This window comes from Manacus candei, unplaced genomic scaffold (genome assembly GCF_025592945.1).
Source record: "Manacus candei isolate 608988 ecotype Guabito, Panama unplaced genomic scaffold, ASM2559294v1 h1tg000020l, whole genome shotgun sequence".
NCBI classification, from domain to species: Eukaryota; Metazoa; Chordata; class Aves; order Passeriformes; family Pipridae; genus Manacus; species Manacus candei.
This window is the reverse complement of record NW_026138068.1, coordinates 953423-978574: the sequence shown is the minus strand read 5'-3', so window position 1 is coordinate 978574 and position 25152 is coordinate 953423. Positions and strand designations below refer to the sequence as shown.

The following is a 25152-nucleotide window of genomic DNA, read 5'->3' as shown; positions in this document are numbered from 1 at the left end:
GTTTTTCCTCTTCCAGGTGCTTCTTATCAATGAGATGGAGCAACAAAATATGAAATTGCACCAACGCAGCATTAATCTTTCAAACAAGAGGCTGCCTTCACCTGGGCTCCTAAGCAAGAGCCTTGATAAGGAGTATCAGGCTTACAAAGTAAACACATTTCAGAGGTTGTTCGCACATGGCATAAGCCACTGGGGTTATTCCAGACCAAAACCCACCGGCAGCATCATGCCAGACAGAGGGAGCTCTCAGAGCTGAGGGTGTGGGCCATTAATTAGGGAAACTGGCAATGCTTAATCTCACTGCATCAAGAATAAGGAACCTTGAGGGTCCATTTTAATACAATATTTTTCTCTCTATCTTTATTAACCTTGGAAGTGTAAATAGTTTAAAACAGACTGCAAACCAGCCCCTGCCACGTTTGCTCACAGTGCTGCTGGGAGAGAAGGCCACGACAGACACAGTGTTTGTTTATAAGGGATTGCAGGAGAGGAGATGCAATGCTGATGGGGCCAGGAGCAGTCAGGGCTGGAACACTTCAGTTCCCCTAAAAGAGAGGAATTATTTTCCATAGAAATTTTGAAAAAGCTTCTGTTAGCAACAATGGGAAATAATTTAAAATCATCTCGCAAGTAAATGAAACTGCACACCAAAAACACAGCAGTGAAAGAAGGCTGGGCCTGCAGAGTCCCAGGCAGGAGTTGGCAGGGCCAAAGTGCCCTCAGCCCCAGTGCTGCAGCCCTCGTACAGCAGCACTCTCCAGTGGGATGTGCATGTCCACAGGAGGGGTGAGCCAAGGCACTGCCAGTTCTGAGTGCAGCTGTGCAGGGTCCTGTGCACAGTACCGGGGTTTATTCCCAAAGGACAGGATTCACTTGATCTGGGCAGGAGCTACTCTGCAAAAGGCTTGGAGTCCACCATCAGCTGCTACCTCCTGGGGAGGTGGGCAGCATGGGAAAGGCACAGCAGCATCAATGGCAGGCAGCAGGAGCCTGAGACAAACTCAAGAGTTTTCTGGGTTTCATCCCAAAACGCATTTCTTTGGACTGAGTGATATCCTGAGTAGCTTGGCTGACCAAGACTTGGGAGAACAAGCCACAGAATTCAGATCATTTAAAAACGTAGGTATTCTAACAAACAACCCAGGAGACCTCCCTAGTATGGGAGGGAAGCATTTTGGGGATAGGTTTCCACAGAAGCAAAATATTTCCCTAGTAGGCTTTCCACCAGAGGAACAAATAAGGTTTCTGAGGCTAAAACATTGGACAAGGTGCTCCTTGCACTGTGGACGTGGTGCAGGTGTCCCTCCCACGTCGCTCTCCAGCCCAGCATCCCAGTGCACAGTGCAGGGCAGCCCTGGCTGGTAGTGCCAGGCTGTGCCAAGCACAGGTTATTCCCACACATGTTCATGTGTTCCAAGCATTCCCACATGCCACAGAAGAACCACACGGAGCATGTCCAGCTTTGTTGTTTCAGCCATACTGTTGAGGCGCCTGTTTACTTGGGAATCATATGTTTTCTGCCCTGGTCCTCACTGTATTCAGAACAGTTACTTAGCTTCAATAAGCCCCTTGTTAAAGCCTTTTCCCTTCTGTAATCTCATCAAACTAACCAAAAGGAGTTTGTTCTGAAATAGAGTCCCATTTTGTAACCTGGCTTCCTGGAGGAGCGCTCCCCATGCGCACCCGGCCCCTCCGCCACAAAAGGGCTCTGCTTGTCCTAGCGCTGACAAAACACTCCCGTCTGTTTGGGTTAGTCAGCAGGGGGTTAATGAAAAGCCCGGCCCTGGGGACTCCCACCTTATCTGCAATCATGAATTTATTGAAGAATGTGTTAATGTGCTGGATTTTATTCATCAGGGGTCAGGGCTTTTCAAATTCTTCCTCCCAGCTCCCCCTCTTTCCATCCCTCCCCAGCAAGCTCACAATGCTGTTTAAACAAAGGACTCCCAACACAAAGAGCAAATTTACACAGTAAAGTTTTCTTGCAAGCCCAGAGCAGAGTCTGGAAGAATTCCAGCTTTATAAAGAGAAAAGGGGGTGGGGGGAAGAAAGGGGGAAGGGAGAGATGGGCATTTTGCAGAGGATAAAAGGAAATTCAGAAAAGTTCCCACCTCCTGAAGCTCAGTGCTGAATATTCTCCATCAGTTAACCCTGAAGCAGGAGGATGTTTCAGCAGGACACGAGCCCTCATAGCGCCAAACTTCTCAGCCTCCTTCAACATTGAGACTGAAATGAATGTTTCAACATCACATTTATAGTGACACTTCAACAGCTCTTTTGTCTGTGGATTGCTAACAGGAGCCCCTAAGAGGACACAGCAACCGTTTACCAAGGCTCCTCCTCCGTTCCTTGTTTTACAGGTGTGACCCAGGCAAGATCTAAAAGGAAATAATGAGGCTCAGGCATGGCTAATGGTGTCACGTGTCTAAGGCCAAGTGAGAATGCAAAGGAGCCAGGGATCCTACCTCCCACATCCCACCCATGGGCCACGTGCTGTCCTGGGACCAGGGGCCGCCTGGATCCTTCCAGGGGGGGTCCCTTGCACCACCTGGGCTTGGCAGGTGCATAATCCCACTGCTGCCTGCCAGTGCTGGAAATAGGCAGCCTGAAATCCCCTCCCATCACCTCAAACATTATCCCCACTCCGCAGCTGGGATAAAGGGATGTTTGGTTGGTTGTTTTTATTCTTTTTCACTAAAAGGTTAAGGCTCCTCCCTACTGCATCCATTTTGGTTGTGTTGGTAGAGCTCTGGGCAATAGAGAACAGGGCACAATCCTGCACTAATGAACCAAGGATGACCTAAATGATTTTCTTCAGGTCTCGTCACCTCCACTTCTGGCACTGTCATTAATGAGCTCTGGCAACATCTCAGAAAGGAGAGCACAGAACAGACATCACCTCCATCTGCACCTCTGCCTTGCAGGCAGAACCTCATGGAGCTCACCTGAGCAAAGAGTTTTCAGATATTTTACAAGCAAAATATATGTGATGTTATTGGCCATGATGCTAAAACTTGGGAAGGCTACAAACTGGTCCCTGGGTAGGAGAGACGTGTGGCTTTCAGATGCGTGGCCTAGGGACTTTTGGAAATAATTAGTATTAAACCCCATCATAATTCCAGTTTCTAACAATGTTCTCAGCCAAAAGGATGTAATTGACCTAAACTTTCATTCCTGTGTTTATTTACCTTGGTTTTTAGGGAAAGCGACGTCTTCTGCCATACTCTCACTGCACCAGCAGTGGTCTGCAAGAAGCTCAACCAAGCAGCCTGGGAAAAGGGGGTTTAAACAACTCTGGAGTCACACACAGGAGACCACAAACAGCACCACAACACAGAATTCTGGCAGGAATCTTGGCTGGCGTTGCCGGGGCAGCGCTGCCTGACTGCTGCACTGCTTTGCGATGGCCGTGGAGGGGCCGAGCAGATCTCGGCACACGGGATCGGGATCCAGCTGCACTGCCAGCGGATCCCTGACTGCTGAACATACAACACACATTAATAGCGTCTGCTCTGTGACAGGAATGCCAAAGCCTGGTGCAGAAAACAACTCAAAGGATGTAATTAAATCAGTTAAATGGCTTGGGGAAAGAGACATGGCTACAAACAGATTTCAACTCTCAGCACAGTCACAGGGCACAGGGAACAACGATTAGGAGAGCAAGAACTGTAAAAGCTCCATGATCAACCACTTGCTTTTCTTTAGTTAATAAACTATAACCCATGCTTAATACAGTCACAGACCAGGTGAGTCCCTGAGCACAGAGCCCCAGGACAAAGGCAAGTGTTCAGGATAGGCAGGTACTGTGCCAGCATCCCCAGAGGTGACATTACCAGGGACAAGTAAAGCCAGTGCCAAGAGCAGAAATCACAGGCTAGTCAGTTGATTTTCATCAGTTGTTAATGTAATGTGCAGTGAACAGCGAGCTCCTGCTGCCTTTTTGGAAGCAGAAACTGGGGGCAGAGTGTTGCTGGAGCAGGAGAGGCAGCTCCAGCTGCTGGCAGTAGCAAAGGAGCCTTTGCACAGTGGGAGATCTGGGTGCCGAGAAATGGCCTCGTGCACCAGAGGAACCGCATCAATCCAACCATTAACACAGCTCGTGGCCAGTTTTACTGAACGACTAAGATGAAGCAGGAGCAGCACTGCAGGGGCAGCAGCAGGGCCAGGGGCTCGGGGAGCTGCCTCGGGGGCTGCTCCCACTGCCCAGCAGCTCCAGGCATGGTCCAACTCCTCTGAACAAGCTCCAGAGCCACCGGTTGCAAGAGGAGAAAGAAAGATGCTGCCACAGAGAGAGAGCACACAGAGGAGAGCAGGATGGCCCCAAAAATCCCATGGCAGCATCTGGGCAGAGCTGCATGGACGTCTCAAACAACCAGCAGCCGAGAGGGTCCCAACAATCTCAGTGTAGAGACCGAGCCAGCATCCTTCAGTGCCTCTGGGGACAGGCTGGGGAGAGGTCAGGGCTGACAGTGGGAATGAGGAACACCGGGAGCTCATGCTGCCCAACAGGTCCGCAGTCCCACAGGAGCCTGCCTGGGCAGAGAGGGGAAGGTCTCATCTTCCATGGCCTTCACTGCGAAGCAGGTACTGCACAGCTGCCGGGAACACTGCATTCCTTCCTCTCTCAGGATCAAAAAGAAAATCAAAATTAAAAACCACCAATCCTGCAGGGGTAGAGGGTTGCTGTTGCTGGCAGGGAGGAACTGGCAAAGCCCTGGAGCACCAGGAGCAAAGCGCACCCCAGACCTCCCAGGAGCCCCAGCAGAGCCCACATGTGGGCGAGGGTTTCCCCAGATCATGGGCAAATTTCTCCCCACTATCTCGAGGCCCAGGGCTTACCTGAACATGAACAGTGTCTATTCACTTCTTCACATCCCAGGGGAAACAGGACTTACTACAAAAATCAACAACGCTGGTATGAAATATACAGTAGCCACCATTAACATCATATTTATTGTTATTTAGTTGCTCAGTAAAACATATACAGATATGTACAATATGCAGGAATACAGAAGACTGCACTTTACATATTTAAAAAAAAGAAAGAAAAATAACACTCAATTTCATGAGCTATTGTCACAGTCTTCCAACCAAGCATTTAGGAAATGAATTTAACAAGAATCAAAAAAAAAAAAAAAAAAAGATTACAGGATTGCCTAACACACAGCAGAGTCAAGTTTTCATATTTTACATGTGCAATAACATTTTTCAGAAGAGTTTGCTATGCAGTACGGATTACCAGTGTTTTCAGTTTTTTTTTTCTTTTCCATGAACCAAATTCAGTACAAAGAAATAACATCCTTTTGCTTAAGGCTGTTTTAAAGCTGTAATATTCTTGGGTAGTGAATAGTGATAAAGTTACAACTGCCAGAAATCAGAGCCTGCAGTTTCATCAGTCAGAACCTATGAGCGGATGGACTCAAACCAACAATTTTAATAGAGAATTTCTAAGACAAAATTAGACTATTTCCTCCATTAGCCTTAAGCAATAAAGGAGAAACAATTCTATAAAAATGGGTTATGCTCTTACACACCATCCCTTGAACAGCTGTGAATCCAGCAGCTGAGAAAACCTTACACTGCAGCTCAACAGAAATAAGCCAAATGTACCATTTGGTTTCTATTGCCTCCCACCCTCCCAGTGCCCATCCTGCTGCCCTGCACTCGCCTCACCCCTTCTGCCTATTGAAACTGGAATTTTTTGCCTTCCTGGTGGTGCCTGGAAGTCCAATCTTGACCCCAGGTTCTGAAGGCCAGCCAGCACCACAGTTACCACGGAGGCCATGGGATCTGCACAGGTCCCCAAGTGATCCAGGTGACAGAATTCTGGTGCTCATTCCCGTCCACCTTCACACACAGTGAAAATCTTAACTAAATAACAATGAGCCTAAACCCCCTCACTGATGCTCAAATAAGAGAGAATGGGTAACTCCAGGAGAAAGTGACCTGGCAATGAGATGTTTTATCACTCCTCCCAATTGAAATGCAAGACAAACTTCGCTCAGTTTGCTATGACACTGTAACTTGCAGACTAAGCACAGGGTTTCTTTTAACAAACACACAGGGAGCCAGGGCACAGGGCCGGGAGGTGGGGGACATCCCAGTTCCCCTGCTGCAGCTCCAAGGCTGTGTGGGAGCCTCCAGTGCCGGGCTGGCCAGGGAGAATCCCCACGACAAAGGTAAAGCCATGTTTTAGCTGCTGCTCACAATCCAAAGTGGATTGTGCATCATGTATCACCAGTCTTTGGCTTCTTGTACAACATCCCCCATCTGGAAGCCGCACAGGACACACGGGTGGGAGGTTTCACCATCCTGGCTTTGCCCTGGCATTTGGGAAACAGGTAGCTCATAAAATTCTCCCCATTGACCCAGCTGAGACCCCGAAGGAAGTGAGCCTCGGGCATGGGGCTCTGCAGTGAGCAGAGGTCAGACCTCGGTGCAGCTCAGCCCTGCCACCAATATGCCTGACACGCTCAGGTCGATGTTGTCTGTGCCTCAGTTTCCCTCTCCACAAGAGTGCAACTTACCTCTTCCACAACTGGCTTTTACCTACAGCTCTCAAACATGCTTCAGTTGGAATATTATTATTCAGAAAATGACATCATTAATGGATAAAATTAATGGGTACAATGAAATTACTGCAGGTACCACCAGCTCTGTGACAAAGCTCAAGCCCTCTGCATACACTGTCAGTACCACATTCCCAGGTGATGAGCAGGACGTGATGCCTGTCTTGGTCAGGATGTACTGTTTCTGTTCTGATCTTTGGCAAAAAGCAACAAAACCCCAAAAGCACAGGTTTGGTTGGTCCTGGCATCACCAGGGGCTGCCCCAGGCAGAGCTCGTTCAGTCAAGATCAAAGGGACAGGAGGTTAGCAAGAGGATTGCATGTGACCATATGATTCAGGAGAACTCCCAGCACACAGCCAGCTGCTGGTTTAACTGCTCACTCTCTGACAGTCCTGTTCCCCACACTGCACCCACCGCCCGGAGCAGAGCCAGCAGCAGCCAAGTGCCACAGCTCCCGTGGCTCGGCACCTGGAGACACAGCCCCTGGCCTCAGAACAGCCTGGCCTCATTTCACAGAATTCCACTGATTTTTAAGGAATTGCTTGCACTCTGCATTTCCATGAGCAAGCAAGAAAGCAAGTTCCAAGTGGATAAGAACAATTGCAGAAGAGAAGCACGAGCTGCCAATGATGAACGAGTAGAACTGTTGGTCAGACCAAGGCAGCAACAGTTCCACTCAAACGGCGATTTCTCTTTAAAAGCATCTGAACTCTGCGTTCCCTGACAGGTTCCTTCCCGTGGCACAGGGTGTGCATCCCTGACCTCAGGAAGCCTGAAAAACCTGTTCTCTTCAGTGCAGCAGGAAAAACTAAAAACAAAGCAGCAAGGCAAGGGGCTGCACTCCATGCAGGAATGCCATGAGGCCATGAACTCGGACAAAATTTTCAGCTGTGACGGAAGACAGTACCGGACCGGGGCCACGCCAGGACCCCTCTCTGTGGACTGAGCCCCTCGCAGCAGCACAAGTGCCCTGGTAGGCACAGACCCCCTAGCTCAGCATCCCCCCTATGCTCTGCTGACAGGATTTAAAATCACATACTTGGGTGAGCCAGGACTTGAGGAATCACAGGCAAAGAGGCACCTTCCAGAGGGAGGCTGACAGTGATTATTCTACCAGGAGATACTTTCTGGGGATGGTGATATTTTATTGCAGGTGCAGGAGGAGCTCTGTACTCCCAGTCACACACCCCAACAGAGGTACAAACCATCCCAGCTTTTTGTTCCAAACCAAGTGGGCGTGAGGCAGCTCCACAGCCAATTGCTTCAGGATGGGCAAAAATCCTCATCCTCGTGGCAGCTCCAGCTTCAATAAAAAGTAAAATAATATTGAAAATCAAGATTCAAAACTATCCAAATTTATCCAAAGTCAATTCATTGACCAGACCCATAAATCAATCCATGCATGGTTAATAAGAGCACATTCAAATCACATTTCCAAACACTGCGAGTCTCTCTGAAGCCACGTACGACCGAGAGTGAGGATTCCAGACCACCCTTGGTTTTTTAGGCAGAATTTCCTCTCCATTGGTGTCTACTGAGAGTATTACGTCAAAATAATTAAAAACCCAGCACAATCATCAAAGATAAAACACAAAGCAGTCTTCAACTCCATCCCTTCAGCAGGGACACATTTGTGAAATCATGAATAAATAACCCTAGAGAGGCCAACCTTTATTTGGCAGCCAAAACCTAATCCTCCAGTGCTGTTCCTGAGCTCCAGGATCTGCAGGAGGCGAGCTGCCGGCACGGGGCGAGACGGGGCCACTCCTGGGCGCAGGGACACACAAATAATGGACAGTATTACGTAAAACTGCTGGAGAGTCAGGCCATCATGTCAGTCGTGGGTTTATCTGGTTTGCTTCCAACTTTCGTCTCGAATGAGCATTATCTAGCCCGAGCAGGAAAGCATGGCTTTCCTTTTATTGTGTGCATCCAGCAATGCTGTTCTTCAGTGTGTGGCAGAAGCAGGACCTTGAATGAGTTTGGGGGGGTCTGACAGGGATCTCTCTGCACTGGCAGATTAGGAAACGCTGCCCCTAGCAGACAGCCCCCTGCATCCCACAACCTGGGCCATCCCCAGCTGCTGCCACTGCGTCAGGACCTGAGGTGGCAGGGGCTGGGGCACCCCCAGACAAGCACAGGGGACATTGGACCTGCTACCAATCAACAGCATCTTTCTGCAGCTAAAAATGGGCAAAAAATGGGCAAGGATGCAGGGGATTTTCTTTTTCAGCATCAGTAAACTGAGAACTGCAGGAGCACCACCAGGCCCCGGAAAGCAAGAGGGAGCCTGGGCTTTCAGAGGAGGAGATAACAACTCTTGACCATTAAGAAAACTTCCTGTTAGACTTACATAGAAAAACCTCTCGGTACATTCCCCGCTGTGCCTGAACCAGCCCGTTCATGACAGAGCTCCATCCCGGGGCTGGGCCCAGGTACAGAGAAGAAGGAGCGTCCTGGCCTCACCAGGAGGCACAGAGCAAATGAGGCTGAACCTCATTAACAGGAGAACCTCATTCTTTCAGGAAAGGGCAGGTCCATGCCTGAACATTCGACAGAGCATCAACTGCTTGTTTTGTATGTGACTGGCAAAGGCTGGGTGTCAGTACGACATATAATTTAATGCTGACCATTTCACTTTCACTGGTGTTTATTCCTGAACTGCTGCTCCTCAGGATCACCATTGTAATAAGCACTGAACAAAGCAAAACAAAACAAAACAAAACAAAACAAAAAAAAAAAAAAAGAGAAACAAAGCAAATGAGGAAAAAAAGGAGAAGGAGGAGGAGAATCTTTGTCTTATTATGACATACGTGACTTGGACATACGTTGAGATGAAAAAGGAAAAGGCCTCATCTATAAATGTATGCCAAGGTTACAGAATAATGGGAAAAAGTGGTCTAGCAGGAAAATCTTAAGCAAAAGTGTGCTAACTGCAGAAGGGTTAACACTGGTAACATACTGTGGCAGAAGATTAAAAAAAAGTTGAGGTTTACTTTAAATTAACCCTTTCCAGTCCATATGCCACTAAGCAGGTACCAACCTAGAAAAATAGTCCACCTAGCAGTAGCGGCCCTTTGAAATTAAAAAAAGAAAAAAAATAATTTCTTTTGTTCAAGTCAGGGCAGCCACAAAAGTCCCGAATCTGTTGGAGATGTCCGAGTGCAGGGACCTCCACGTTGGCACCGCAGTCCGGCCCTTCGCCTCGCCCACGTCGTCCGTGCAGTGGACCGAGAGGCACTGCAGGTGGCTGCCCGTCTGCGCCGCCGCTGCCGAGGTCTTGCTCGGGGGAAGGTCGTGGGCTGGAAAGGGTTCACAGAGAGAGGTTAGGAGACCCATGACATGCAACCCCACCAACTCACGGGCAGCAGCAGCGGGGTTGCCTCACCCTCTCCCCACCAGCCCATGCCCCGGTTCCTGCGCCTGCAGCGTCACGTCCCCCGGCTCGGGGACAATGTGTCACCACCACTGGTGTGGCTCCCCCTCCCCACCCTGCAGAGAACATCCATGGCTGATTTTTTACCAGGGCAGAAGAACAAATTGAAACAAACCAGTGACACGTCTGAATGCTGGGGAAGGATCCAGGACCGATGAGTGTGTCCTAGACTGCAGCACTATCGGGAGCTTTCCTTCCCTGTGCACCCTCTGCTATTGAGAACGGATGCTGAAACATCTCCAAGCAGGAAGCCAGCCCTGAGCCCCCTGTGCCCTCATGGTCACTCCTAGCAATGGTCTCCCTGTTCCCTTCTTTTAATGGAGCACCACAATAATATTTTTCTTAAAATTTATTTCATTTTAGGGCTTTGTATGATCTTTAGCCATCATTAGTTTCTGTTAACCACAAATGGAAGACTTTAACTGAAACATCCTAAACAATATCCCTTGGCCTTTTCCCCATGGATTTTACAGTTAATGTGAAGAGTAGCTAAAATGGGTGAAACATGCCAAAGATGTCAAAAGCCGGCTGTGCATGTTTAACCTCTCAGGACTTTACCTTCCATCACCTTCCTCCTGTTCCACAAAGCCAAGCAGTGTGGGGGTACCACACTTCATGGAGCAGCTCGCATTGCTTCCACTGAACCTGCTGCTATACCAGATACAAAACCAGAACTGACCAGATTCTTACACAATCACAATGATATTAATAATCCTAAACTAGCCTGGAAGTCCCTGGTTTAAATGGAAAATACTTTTAATGCTTGATTATAACAAGATGTCAGAGATGCTTGTATCTAAAACAGTAGAGTTACACCACACAGAGAAACTACAGAGAATCTGGGGACACGATGCCATGAGCGCTGGGAGAAGGAACAGGGCTCCAGAGCAGCACTGCTGCCTACTCAGCCCTGTGTTGGTGCAGCCATGTGCAAACCCCACACAGAGATTGTCTACATCCACACACAGATGTCTATCACTGCACAGCCCAGCCTGCACCACCGTCACCTTTCGCCGACACCCTCACGTGCTGCTCCATCGAAGAATCCGGCAGTAGCACGGCAAAGGCACTCTCTATGCTCCAAATGGATTCCCGTTCCCTGCAGTTGGTGTTGGGTGTTTTAGTCAGATAAATAAGCACCACTGAGGGGCTGAGCAGAAGCACGGAGTAGAGGCTGCCACATAATACCCAAATGCTGAGTTCCACAACCACCGTCCCAACACGTGGAGCTTCTGCTCTCCTTTCCTGTCACCCCTGAGCCCCATTGCTTCAGGAAAACCACAGGGCAAGACAACAGACTCCTTAAATAACCACTATTTGATTTGGTGTTCAATTTTACTTACTGTCCTGAATGCAAATATACATGAAAAACTTTTTATTTATAAAATATTCAAAGCTCAGATGGGATTGTGCAGAAAACTGTGAAAGAGAAATGTTTTTCTTACTTGTATTTGTTCACAAGGCACTCAGTACCCAATATTTTTATTGTTAGGTCTCCCTGACTGCACAGGACATGCTGGGCTCAGCACAGGAAGAGCCAGCGCCTCAAGATTAGTCCTTGTGACAGCAACTCTCTTCCTCTGCTGCAGAGAAAGAGGAAAGAGTACCACGGCTGAACTGCAGCCACGAGGGGCCCGGGGGTCCCAGCAGTGTTGCTACAAGGGCTGCAGGAGACCCCCACAGCCAAGGACTCCAACAGCCAAGGCAGAGGTGGCATATTCCCAGGCCAGGATCAGAGCTGGAGCTCCACTGCACCGGCTGTGCAGGCAGCCCGACACCCCGAACAGAGCCAGTCCTCAGCAATGACTACTTGAAGAAGTTCATGTGTCACAAGCAACTAAAGAAAAAAATATTAGGCTTATTTGCTTGTAAATCAGCAAATTATTTCTAAGTCATTTGCTGTGGATAAAATTCTGAAGCAAACTACTGATAAAGGAATCAAAGCAAAATCTATCCCACAGGGATGAACAAGCCTGAGAGGAAAACCCAAGCAAAAGAGGTGAGCAGGAACTGAGCCTCAGTTTGCAAAGTCAGTACTGACTGCCACTGTCTACACAAGCTTCACTCACCACGGGACACCACTGTGGGAGCTCCAGCCCTCCTGCCTATCGTTAAAGAGCACAGAAAATGACACATTTAAATCCAAAACAAAGAGAGGATGAGAGCTTACAGCAAGGCTTGCACTGGCACAAGAATTCTCAAAGTCAATCTGGAGGGAAATCTTCAGTGCAATTTACTTTTTTCCAATATTTCTGTCTTGACAAAGGTACGATGCTTTCCTGGAAAAAATCTTTGTAGCAAAAAATTATAGTTGTGCTGATCCACCTGATAAGAATTCTGTTCTTAAGGACAGATGCTTGTCCAGAACAGTAACACTCTGACCTGTTCCACCAGCCATCCTTTCTACCTCTCTCAGAGCCACAGTGCCCCAGCACCCTCAGGCCACAGCACACACGGTCCAGAGGGGTGATCTTAGAGGAAATGGACAGGTTAAAATTAGTCAGGTAATGCAAGATGGTGTCACCACGTCATTGCCTCGCAGCTGTCAAGTTCCAGACAAATCGCCATCAGTCGTGAAGCACCTTACTGAAAGCAAGGTATGTTCAAACAAATTATCTTTAAACTGTGCAACTGCCTCTATCAGCAACTACTGCAAGAAATTTGTGTTATTAATAAAAGCAGTACCCTTCTAATAAGGGCCATCCTCCACACCCAAGATCTTGAGATGGTCTGGGTGGAGACTTCCTCTCCAAACCAAAGGACATGACACAACAGAACCCAGGACAGACAAAAGCACAACCACTGGCTCGCAGGACAGTGTGTGACCCTTGGAAACAGCAAATGCTGAAGCAGAGGTAAGAGATAAAACACTGGATGTAAGCTCACACTACGTTCATGTGGAAGGCATGAAACTCAAAGCGGCAAAGTGACCAGAGACCAAAAGGAGTTTTGAACCAACTCAACCGTGATGCTGTCCTACCCCACTGCGGTTGGTGACGTTGTGGTAGTTCCCAGAGCCAGTCTGCTTTTAGGTAAGAGCTTCTGACCAAGCTTTACCCAGCCAAACACATTCCAGGCGTTCAGCCCCAGACAAACAGCAAGCAGGCAGTGCCCAGCCAGGCTCCCCAGCCTCCCCCCAGGCCCGACCCTCTGCTCTGACCTTGCACATTTAGGAAGCTGCTCTTTCGTTCTGCTCTACTTTGCAAAGGCACGCAGCCTCTGAAAAGAAAAGGTTGCTGTTTGTTTGTTTACACAGCATTAATGGCAACATGGTGACTAAGCCAGGAGCCTGGCCAGCAGCATTGGAGCCTGCAGCTGGGACACAGGAAGAGGACCAGGAATTCTGCTTCACCAAAAAATTCAATACACATGCAACAGACTGTTTTTCCACATTAGCTCAGGAAAATCACATTCCTTTAGTGATGTTAGACCCTGACACTCTCCTCACTCCTGCAGACACTGTGTATACACACTTGCAGTTCCTCCAGCTTCCTTCTCACTCCCTCTTTTTCCTGAGCCCCTGAGCAGTTAAGCTACTCCGTAAAGCCTTTTTCCTCATGTAGCATCTTCTTATGCATTATTAAAAAATAAATATGTTCTTTTAACTGTGACAACCCCACCAAGCACTGTGCAAACCCAGAGGTGTCCCGATTTTTAGTAAACTAATCCCATTAAAACCGAGTTCACCTGTAAGACTAACACGCATTGCATGCATCTTCTTGCCAGAGAGGAGGTTAATTGAGGGAGAGCTGGTGTAGCCAAGGCAACCACGGATGCTACGAGGCACCGGGAGATGATGCTGCTCTTCAGGTGCTGCTCATGCCGCCCCTCTCTTTTTTGCCAAAATCACCACCAACAAAAGGACGGGAGGCAGTGACACGCAGGAGCGACAGCATAGCCACAGTCTGGTAGGGGTCTGGTTGGGAGTGGGTTCCACTCCACATTTCAGCATTCCTGCGACATTGAAGTGACAAACAGGAGGTGAAGATCCCTGGAATGGCTCCTTGCCCCAGGGCTCATCCCTTACACTTCTTCACCGCTCTGACACAGCCTGCGCTGCCCAGGGTCCGGCCGCCCGGCACAGCACGGCCCCGCCGCCGCCCTCGATGGCCAGCCGAGCGTGAAGGCCCTGGATTGCTACTGATCTTGTTAAGGCTGAATCTGAGAATTTGGCCAAAAACACTATATTCCCTGATCAGAGATCTGTTTCCCCTCTACCATCTGATAACCACTCTTAAAGGACGCGTTAATGGGCTTCTGTTCACTCTGTGCCCGTTAAGCAGAGGCCAAGCTACCATAAGAGGGAATAGATTTGAGTAATGATCCCTTATGAGGCAGCAAACCTACATATAGTGTTTAAAATTATTCCCTTAGGACAAGATGTTTTTCACCAAATCTCCCACATGACAGTTTGACATATTGGTTCAGGCACATAGCTCTGCATTTGTACACAGCACAGAGCCATCTTTTTCAGTTTTCAAGAAAAATAAGGTCTGAAAACATTTCATGTTTTCCTGCACACTGGACCTAGTCTCCACAGATTAATGTATTCCTGAAATTGTATTTTTAAACACTCCTAAAACTGTATTTTTAAACACAACTAGTTCATTTGTGTTGATAAACAAATGAACCATCTCCTTCCTCACTGCTGCGGCACTGACAAAGTCCTGGACAAAGGCATTTTCTCGACCCTGGAATACAAGGAGGCAATGGTTTGCATTTGTTCATAGACACGAACATGGCACATGCCACCTGCTTATGCCATAAGCTTGCACCATTTTCAGGTGTCTTCACCCCTGGCAACCCATGCCCACTGTGGGCTGGATCTGTCTCTGCTATTTCCAATGCCCTGGCATAGGCTGCCTCTGGCCTCGGACTGGCAGCACCCAGCTCCACTGGCACTCAAGGGAAAGCCCCAACTGCCCATTACCAGAACCTTCCTCTCACTTTGATTTTACTCCTTCATTTATTCTGTTTAACCTCTGCCATTTTTAAAGCCCATAAGACACTTTAAGGTGCTGCCCTCCCCAGTATGAACAGAATTCAGTGTTGGTGGTTAAGGTGAACAACTGATGCCAAGGACTTGTTAGGAGAAGCTCAGTGGAAATGGGGACAGGTGACTCCTCGTGCTGCTGACCAGGAGCACACTGCAGAGACACCCCAGCTCCAGGGTATCAGACACATCTCACTCGTTGACATTTCAAGAAGTCACTTGGCTTGGTCAGCCCCTCGATTTATTGTCGAGGCTGAGCTAAGCTGCTCTGTGAGAGCCTTTCTCACACAGGAGGGAAAGCTCTTCATCAACAATGTGTGCACAGCACTGAGCACTATCCCACAGCACTCATATATCCCACAAACCAGGATTAAAGCTCTGACTTTGCTGCAACACAGACAAGACAGTGCTCACCCAAAGGCATGGCACAGTCATTCCTGCTCACCCGGGCTGGTACACAGCCTGTTCACCCTTATTGTTGCATGCTGCCCACCCCTTCATCAGCCCATCAGCTCTGGCAGCATCCTCTGGTCCTCACAGCCCCTTCCTCCACAGACAGCATGATTAATTGGAGGTGCCTGCGGCTCTAAAGGGAGAGTGTATCAGCCCATGCTGCAGAGATGTTTATTTTGCTTTCAGTGGTCTCCGAGCTGGCGTGGGGCTCCATCGGAGCTCGCTGCTTGCACAGAATTCAAATAACAGGAGACACAAAGTACTTGCTGCGAATACATATTTTTCTCTTTTCTCCCTTGACCTCTTTTCCTGCTCCTGTTTTCACCAGGAGCAATGGAAGGATGTGCATGCCACAACAGGGAGGCTGCCCAAACCCACAGCAGCGTTAAGGGTTTGCTGTCAGGCTGTAGGGTTACAGTCAGACCACAGTGTCCTACCCCACAGCTCCAGCAGCAAGCTGGGCAGATATCACTTGAGGACAAGTTCAGATGTGAACCACATGCCACTGTCTGAAGAAGCTGGTGAAAAAAACATGAAGTAAGAAAAATGCTAACCCTATCGATGGAAAAGGCAGCAGTCACCTCACACACGTAGCTTGACCTTGAAGATGCAGAATGAACGATATGTGGACGAGGAGAATGACATTGTTGCCCTAAAAACCATGTTCCCTCCACTGTGCTGGGAGGACACAAGAGAGAGGGAACACACCACTCACCACCTTGCTGCCACTGCCCAGCAGGAGAGCAACACACCTCCATGGCTTCATAGACAAGTGTGAAACTGCCTACATCTATTTATTTCACTGGATGTTACTGTTAAATCACTGCTTTACAGCTCTATGACTTTGAGAAGAAAGGTAAGTCCTGCATCCCAGGAGAAGCCAGAAGCTCTGTGCCTTGCAACAGCACCAGCTCCTGTGCCTTGCTAGATGGCCACAGGGACAACAGACAGTTTCTAACTCATATCCTTCCCCTCTTTTGGCTACCTTCAGTTCCTCTTTTCGGTTTAACACATTGAGTCTCAGGCTGGCTTCCCTGCAAAATATGCAAACCGCAGAGGGGGTCCTGCCTGCCCCCCTTGCAAAGCAGCTGATGTTGGGATTTGGTTCTCACAGAACAAAAGACCATTCTGGCAAACCAAGTCCCACCCCAGCTGCAGTGCTGCTGTCTGACGCCTGGCCCTGCCCGCCCCACGCAGGCAAACCACAGCTCGCCTGTGACAGCCACGGAAAGCTGAGCTACCGACAGCCAAACCTCCAACCAAAGTCTAACCCAACCACATGGCTCCAAACAGCTGGTTGGGCTCCCAGTGCCATCACCAAAACTGCTCTCCTCAGCTCTGCACGGTATGATAACTAGAACCCTGCCAAAGCAAGGTGTTAAAAATCAAACCAAATCAACTGCCACCAACAGTCAAACAATGTCAGAACACTTCCAAAAGAAAATAAATGGGAGTCCGACAACTGCAGCCTATCCCAGCACAGCTGACTCAACACTCATGACATCCAAACACTGCCATCCAACACCAATGAAGCCTCTGGGAGCAACAAGTTATTTTCCAGGGCCTGTCCTTCCGCCCCCACAAAAACCTGAGCACTTCTGCTCATCTCAGAAAGGAGCAAACTGCCTAAGCCCCACCCGCCAGCTCCATCACACTGACACTCAGACCTAGCATTGGGAAGAGGCTACAACTGGCTTCTCCCTCTTAACTGTCCTTAAAAGTGCTGCGGCCATCGGAGATGTGTCCTTGCCTCTGAATTCCCCAAATCCAGCCGCCAACACGAGAAGGAGACCTCCACGTCAGTAGGGAATATAGGCTGACTGATCCCGTGTTTCCTGCGCTGCTGGCATACATCACTCGCTTGCACTAACTAAATGCTCTGAGCCTATTTTCACCAAGGGTAACAACCCACACATCCGTGATGAGTAAGGAAATGCTGGGCTTTGCACTCAATACTTTCAAATTTATTTCGTATGTATGCAAATTACCACACGGCAGCTTTACGCACAGCTCCAGCCCATGCAAAGCCCATCTCCTGACAGCCAGAACGCACGAGCAAACAAAAGGTTCTCTGTAAAATCCAAAGTGGAATTTTCTGGTTGCACAGAAGTTACATGAAATTGTTCGATACACGCTCTACTTAACTAAAACCAATTCTGGACACCATCTAGGATTATATCAGGACAGGCCAAAACTGAAAAAAAGATGCTACTTAAATGCTCTGCATTAAATCGCCACCTGGACATTTCACACGGAGCTACGGTGATGAACAGTGACAACGCCTCACTTCCCCACACAGCATCGACCTCAGAGCTGAGCGACCACCAGCCCACGCTGCCGAGAGCTCGCTGTCCCCTCAGCAGTATGCAGCTGCCTTCAGACTCTGTCCCGGGCTACTGGGTGTTATCCGGGTGTTATCAAGCTGGTTTTTCCCATGAAGGAACCTTTTGCTGTGTGTTCAATACAGAAAAATAGCTCGAGCTGGCCTAAACTCCACTCTGCTGCTGCCCCATCGCCACCAGCTGGACTGGCTAGGGGATGGGGCCCCAAGAGCAATATTTACTTTAGCCTTTAATTCACTCTATAACCTGTCATATCATTTTAGTAAGTTTTGGTGCTGCTCATTTCTCTTTAATGACACATGGGTCAAAAGTACCAGCATTACCTTCAGCTCCCACGCAGAGCAGGCCTCCAAAAATGGGAGGAAAATGCCCACTCACACTGGCAAGGGAAGGGGTGTATCAATGGAGCTAGTAAAGGCAATGAATACTTGGTGATTATGCACAGAGCAAACAGAGGAGGAAACACGTAAATTCCAGCACTCTCTCATCAGATTTGTGCAAGACCTTTGACATAATTGCAGGGGAAAAAATAGAAATTACAGTAATAAGTAGGATATTTAAGCCCTGCAGATTATACATGGAAAACTCTATTTTCCTTAAATACAGTGAAAACAAAATGAAAGATAAAGATTCGTTTGTGGTCACTTAGTTTCAGGATGCAGTACTTGTAAGTACTGCATTACCTGTAAGTAAATGAGTGCTGGTTAGCCAAGCAAAAAAAAGGTTCTGAAATATTATCAGTCTCTTGTGAGGCAAAGGCTCAGATACAGCTGGCCAAAGACTTCTAAGTGTTTTGTTGCCTTGTTCCTCAAGAGCTCAACAGGACCTGTGTTCTCACATCCCAAAGCCAGATCTGCATCCAGCCTGGCTGCCAGGGCCAGGACGAAAAGATTTGCTGGCTGCCCACCCCTTGGTCCCTCCATCTCCTCCCTGGCTCTGCCCACAGCTCCCGGAGGTGCCTCTGCCCCATCTCTAACTCACAATTACGAGAGACTGTAACACAAAACTGCCACAGGCAAAGTCAATCTCTCCCAGGGGCCTCACATATCTGAGGCTCTTGCACACCAAGAAACAGTGATCATGTGCAGTAATGCTCGGGGTTAAACCACACAAGTTCAAGGATATTCCTGAAAATACAAAGTGAGTTTACAAAGGCTAACAGTAAGCAAGAACCAGCACCAAGGATCATTACCTCTTTTATGCCATTTATTTAGAGCACTAGCTTGAAACACATCCCATTCCTCTTTAGGACGCCTCCAGCTGAAGTTTAGTGTCTCAGGAGTGAATGAGGGGACCTTGGGAATCAGCCTTCATGAAAACAAAAGGAGCTCAAACAACATCACAGATCAAGAGAAAAGTGTCCAGGTCAAAGCTGAGGCTCACAAGGCACCTGCAGACACACAGTTCTGAGACGGACAAGCCAAGTTGGACAGGGCTCTCTCTGAGCACCTGGTCTAGTGGAAGGTGTTCCTGCCCAGGGCAGGGGAATGGAACAAGATGAGCTTTAAGGTCTCTCCAAACTCCAACCATTCCATGATGCTGTGGGTGCTCCTTGACCCGCTCCATGCCCAGCAGCACCGACAGCAGAGATGTGACACTCCAAAAACAGGGGGTTCCAAATCACTGTCTGCAATTCCCTTTCAAATAATTCACAGGCAAATTCTAAAGAGTCTGCAAAAAATAACTTAAAAAAGCAGGAGGCCTGAGCTTGTTAAAGAAAGGTCAAAATCTCTGCTGGAAAACACTTAAATGTTGATAAATCAGACTGAGAGCTGATGCTACCAACCCAGCACTTTTTCTGGGCAAATTCATGCTAGGTCTCTTCTGCTGTAAAAAAAATCCCAAATTTTGACTACAGAAAGAGATGGAAATGTCATTGCCATATAATGGATTTGGCACATTCAGAAACATCCCCTAAAGCAGCAGAAAGGTGTGGTGATTGAGCTGGGGCCCATAAATCTGATGGAGGACCAGGGTTTGATTGAACAGCATGTTCGAAAATTAAATCTATCTAAAGGAAAAGCAAAAAAGTCATCAGATAGAAGAAATGCACAACCATGTGAGGAGGCATGGCAGTGAGGGAAATTCAGCTTAAAAAAAAACCACACAAAGAAACCTGGTGTTCTTAGGTACAGCTGTAAGTGCCACTATTAGGATAAGAAAAATATAAGCTCATCTTTTTCTTCCAATTGTCACATCACTGTGGAGAGTCTTCACGAAATTCTCAGAATAGCAACGAATCAGGAGCAAACAGCTGTTCAAGTAGGAAAGTCATGGGTAGACAGACTTTCCCTGCTTCAACGAAAAATTAACTCTGAAGTTTCACAGGCCAGTAAATCAACAAAATGGGCCTGTACAACACAGGACGGACAGTCTCATCTTCCAGCCCAAAGCTGAAATATGGGCCAGCGTTCTCCTTCTGGCCATATGCTCTCATGATTTATGACCCACAACAATTTCAATATCCCTGGAAAATGAAAGAACAGCAGCCAATTAGCTCACTCCACTATGCTGGGGGTTCTGTGGGCCCTGCCCTGTGGCACCTCTCTGGAGAAGGTGGCTGGAAGCATCAGCTGCCCCTGGCAAGGGCAGGAGAGAGACACGAGGTTGAGCAGCACCCAAGCACCGGCACAGGGGAGCACAACATATACCTTGCTGCATGAAGCAGCCCACAGGGTCTCTGAGAGAGCTGCAGAGGGACTTTTGACCCAGGGCCTGGAGTGACAGGACAAGAAGGAATGGCTTCCCACTGACAGGGCAGGGTTAGATGGGATATTAGCAAGAAAGGGTACTGAGGTACTGGAACAGGTTGCCCAGAGAAGCTGTGGCTGCACCACCCCTGGAAGTGTTCAAGGCCAGGCTGGACAGGGTTTGGAGTAACCTAGTGTCCCTGCCCACGGTTGGAACAAGATGACCCTTCTAACCCACATAATTCTGTGAACTCTCTTCCATGCTTCATTCTGACCCATACGCAACGATGGCTGCTTGTGACAACTGTTGTTAACCTGGTCTAGATTCGGTCAAGTGCAGGAGCACAGACTGTCCCAATAGAAGGGCGTAAGGACCTTGTAATCTCTGCCTGCAATTGTTCCAAACAGGGCACTGCCAGCAATGCGAGTGCTGTCAAGCCAGGCAGGACTGGGCTCTTCAGCACCCGCTTCGCTGCCACAACACAAATGCAAAGGCGGCACCAAACAAACAAAAAATCCTCCACCCCACCCTGAATTAACCTTTCTCTCACACAGGTCGGGCAAGTTGCAGCTACAACAGCCTGAGTCATACAACCAAAACTTCACCCAACCCCAGCCATTGACCAGGGCTGCTGCACGTGTGAGCCACCACATGGCAGAGAGCCTGCGAGACACTCAGTCAATTGGCCCAACGTAAAAACTGGTTCTTCTGAAGGCAAGGGCATTCAGAGTGGTCTTTAGGTATCCTCTGAGTGACAAACTCCAAGTCATAAGTCTACTCAAAGGCACGTCTCTGAACAGCAGCCCTCCATGGATGCTTTGTCCACTGGGAAATGTGGCGAGTAACTCAGGTATCCATAACAGCACTGCAGTGAATTCTGCTACTCACTGTCCTCCTCAGGTCTGGATCCACACAGCCTCTTCCTGCAGCAGCATAGCTGCCAAGGCAGATGGGCCTGCAGGGCTTTGATACAAGGGTGAGTGCAATGGCAGCAGGAGCACCCATCACCCACGGGACTGCAAGGATAGAGGAATGGAGTCTGAGTTCAGTGTCTTAATGTACCTGCCTTGCCTCCCATCCTCCAGGTCTTCTTAAGCAGAAAACAGCCATGCTGAAGGAGTTAATCTTGCCTGAAACAACCTATCTCCAGTTTCTCAGAAACTCCAACGCTGCAGAGCTGGCCTGCCTGCTCCCTGCCTGCTCCTGCCTGCAGCCTGACCCCTGACATTTCCACTCTACTTCTCCCTGGCATGGAAAACTTAAGCGTACACAAACAAACAGGTTGGGAGGACAGATAAATGAAACAGAGGAGAAAGGGAAGATTGCTCAGATTCCTTGTTGTGGCCCTGATTAAATAACAGCAGCAGCACCACCAGACGTGGGTGAGGGGCTGGTGTTTATCAGTAAACCTGAAGTCTACAGCAAGACATCTCTGTTTAATTAATCCTGAAAGGGTCCCTTCCCCCTTCTACTTCCCAAGGAGGTTTTGAGGATCTACAAGTTTAAAGACACAGTGAGTCCTTTTTAGCTCTTTCCTTACAAAACACAAGGGCAGAACCACAGCCGGGATTTACAAACTCTACGGCAAAGGCTTCCATCACATGGGCCCACACAGGTAACTCCCACCAAGCAGCACTTTGGATTTAGTCATCCTGAACCCTCTGAAGCAATATACCCATCATAACAGCTGGAAGCCTGCACACATGTAACCACAACCAGATACGGGTCTAAGTTCAGATTGTAAAATAAAGCTGTATTTCGCATCAGCTTTATAAAATTTCCAGGAAAATAAAAAGTCAAACCCAGTTATTTTCTTGAAGATCTATATTCTTAAATACCTGGTTTCAACGTAATCTCTTTTTTAAAGAAGTACTGGGATGGGGGATGAACTGTGATGAACTGAAAAATGTCTCTGCCTACCCCAAAAAAAAAATCATTATGCAATGACAAGAGACAATCCAGTCTATAATCAAAGAGAGAATCCTGACATGTTCAAAGAGAAAATTATTGTAACAGCAGTGACTTTGAAGATGAGACAGGTTTTTTTTGGTAGAAACAATGGCCGTCAAGATTTTTACTGTGGCAGCCAATGCTTAAATGCACAGTTCAGCATGCAGTGTGCCTGCAGGTACACTGAGCGCCGACAGCAAAAAAAAAATTAAAAAATTAAATCGTAACACCTAAGAAATTCATACCAGCAGCACTCTCTGAGTGGAGAACCACTCACACTGGGGAGTGAACGCTCCTACCCATGAGCAACGCTTGTCCCAAGGAGTGAAGCTTTACAGGAAACTCAAGAGCCAATGTCACATTACTACAAAACTTGTAAGTTATAAAGAACTACACTGAAATAGTTAAATTTTCAACATTTGCTTCCAGGGAATTGCATATTTGGCTGTAAAAGTCGTGATCTGCACTGTTCGCTGAACTACTGTGATTCACAGAAAATGAATCACAAAAGGAAAGTTTTGTGACTGAAAAAATAGCTGTTCTGTAACCCATCTAATGAGCAGTATAGTATTTGCTGCTCTTTGATTGGGAGACTATTGGCATATGACTGTAGGTAGTCAGGGCCTCGCTGACTATAAATACCCCTTTCAAAAACAGAATTTGGATTAAGCTCAGTGTTACTTTGGCGTAAGAGTCAAACAGAGTGCCTTACATCTCTCCTGTATTTCACTTTTTGGGGACAGCCCAAACGCAGAATCGCCCTGAAGAGTTAATTTTTCACAAACACAGTACAAAGGCTGCGCAGCATCATTTCCAAAGGCATTTGTATTTTTAACATGGAGATTTTGAGTTGTATCAATCCTGTCTGCGTCTCCATTGCTATAAGTGTTAGTTATATGTGAGAACTATTTCACTAATACTATGAAAAACCAAACACTTTATTTAATAAAAGCATCTTCTCCCCTGCAACTCAGCAGTGAAGAGCTGTTTAAAGCAGAATCTCTCTATTAGCCCTACTCCTTCCGCACAATTCCGTTCTCACCATTATATTAAAACCCTTTCATTAAAAATGAAACCATTAAAAAGCATATGGTTTTCTGTTAGCTGGGACTGGCAAGTCTTCCTGGGGGTATCTCCAGCTTCGTTGCCACCAGAGAGCGTTGCTCTTTCTTTCTTTCTTTCGGCATTTATTTACCTTCTACAGAAAAGGGACATATTAAAACTGCTGGCTGTGTTTTTGCTGGTGGTGTTCCAGGCCACGCCATCCTTGGGCTCACCCCCTCTGCCCCAGGTGTGCAACAACGAACCTGCACTGGTCGAGGCAGGTGAAGGCCACGGTGGGCCTGGCCCTTCTCCCTTTTGGAGTATTTCTGGCAGAAATGTCCTGGTAAGTGACACCTTCGTGTCCCCACTGCGTGGTGGCCACTGGCCAAGCAGTGGAGCTGTGGAAGCACAGCTGGTGCGCACAGCACACACCACCCCAGCGACAGCCCAAATCCAGCTGTGCCGACAGGGTAAGGAGTGCCCTGTGACACACACCCCGCGACAGACGGAGAGTCAGAGTGGGACATGCACCTCGGAACCCAACACACCTGTTTTCCACAGAATGCCCAGACACTCCACGGCAGTCGTTCCCCTAAGTTTTGAAAGGGGGGAGCACTGCAAATAAAAACAGATCAATTTTGTTCTAAAATTTTACATGAAACTCTCCTGTTTTGGAAAGAATTTCACTAAAGTGATAATATAATACAGAAGTACCCATTTAGGAAGAATGTGCTATTAATTCTTAGCAGTGAATGTGGAAGGGAAAATTGCATTTTTATCTAAATGGTTTTTCTGCATAACCCATTTCCAGTATTCTTTTACAGCTCAATAATGGGAACTTTTCACATTTCTATTTTGGCCAGACCACTGCAGAAGGCAGCCTTCAAGAACATGTCAAATATAACCCCTTAAAACGGATTCCAAGAAAAGTTCTACAAACAGGAGGAGAGAGGCCAGTAGAGCACACCTTAAAGGATGGTCAGAAAAGGAAAAAACCCCTCTGTATTGAAGATGTAAGCCACATTTTTGAGGGGAGAGGAAAAAGGATGTGGTTTAGGAGGTTTTATTTCCCTAAGGGTCAAGAAGAGGTTTGGTCTTCCCCCTCCACTTGCTCCCCTGAAGCAGAAAAAGCTTCTCTTCGATGCAGTTCCCAGTCCCAAATGCACACAAAGAGCAGAATGGGGCCACATTATCACACCAGAAAACTGCACCAGGACATTCTGAGCTGTAACGTGTACTGATACTTACAACCAAAACAAGTGTAGTCTATGAAAGACTGGTTTCATCAGCATAAACAAATGCTCATTTCTCACTACAGTTTCGTACCATTTGAAACTGAATATAATCCAAACAATAATTCCAAACAAATGACACTGGGATCCAAGTTTCCCTGACATACTGCCATCAGGCAGCAAGAACAAAGTCAAGTAAAAGCAAAAGCAGATTCAGAACTGACTGCTTCATGTTTTACCAGGTTTGCCTAATCTAGTACAAAGAAAAGCAAACATTAAATTCAAAGTTTTTTGAATTCTTCATTTCATCATCAAGGATCTCAGACTCAAGTGAACCCAAACTGCAATAGCACAGTGGCCTTGTGTTTTGGCCTTGTGTTTAACAAACAAAGCCACTCACTCTCCAAGCACCATAGCAGGGCTCACCAAAGAAGCTCCATG

General features: G+C 47.7%; 1 protein-coding gene across 3 annotated transcripts in view; it reads right to left on the bottom strand.

The window, feature by feature from the left end:
* Positions 1-25152, bottom strand: part of MN1 (MN1 proto-oncogene, transcriptional regulator) — an 86137-nt gene that overhangs the window by 46402 nt on the left and 14583 nt on the right. The window contains exon 2 of one of the 3 annotated variants that reach the window (XM_051785543.1): positions 4935-9872. The exons of 1 other annotated variant lie outside the window; for it this stretch is intronic. In XM_051785543.1, the coding sequence (XP_051641503.1) occupies positions 9685-9872 (188 nt within the window). In that variant the 3' untranslated portion in view covers positions 4935-9684. Of the gene's footprint in view, positions 1-4934; positions 9873-21279; positions 21502-25152 lie in introns of those variants that run through there. One more of the 3 variants, XM_051785544.1, reaches the window with a different exon arrangement.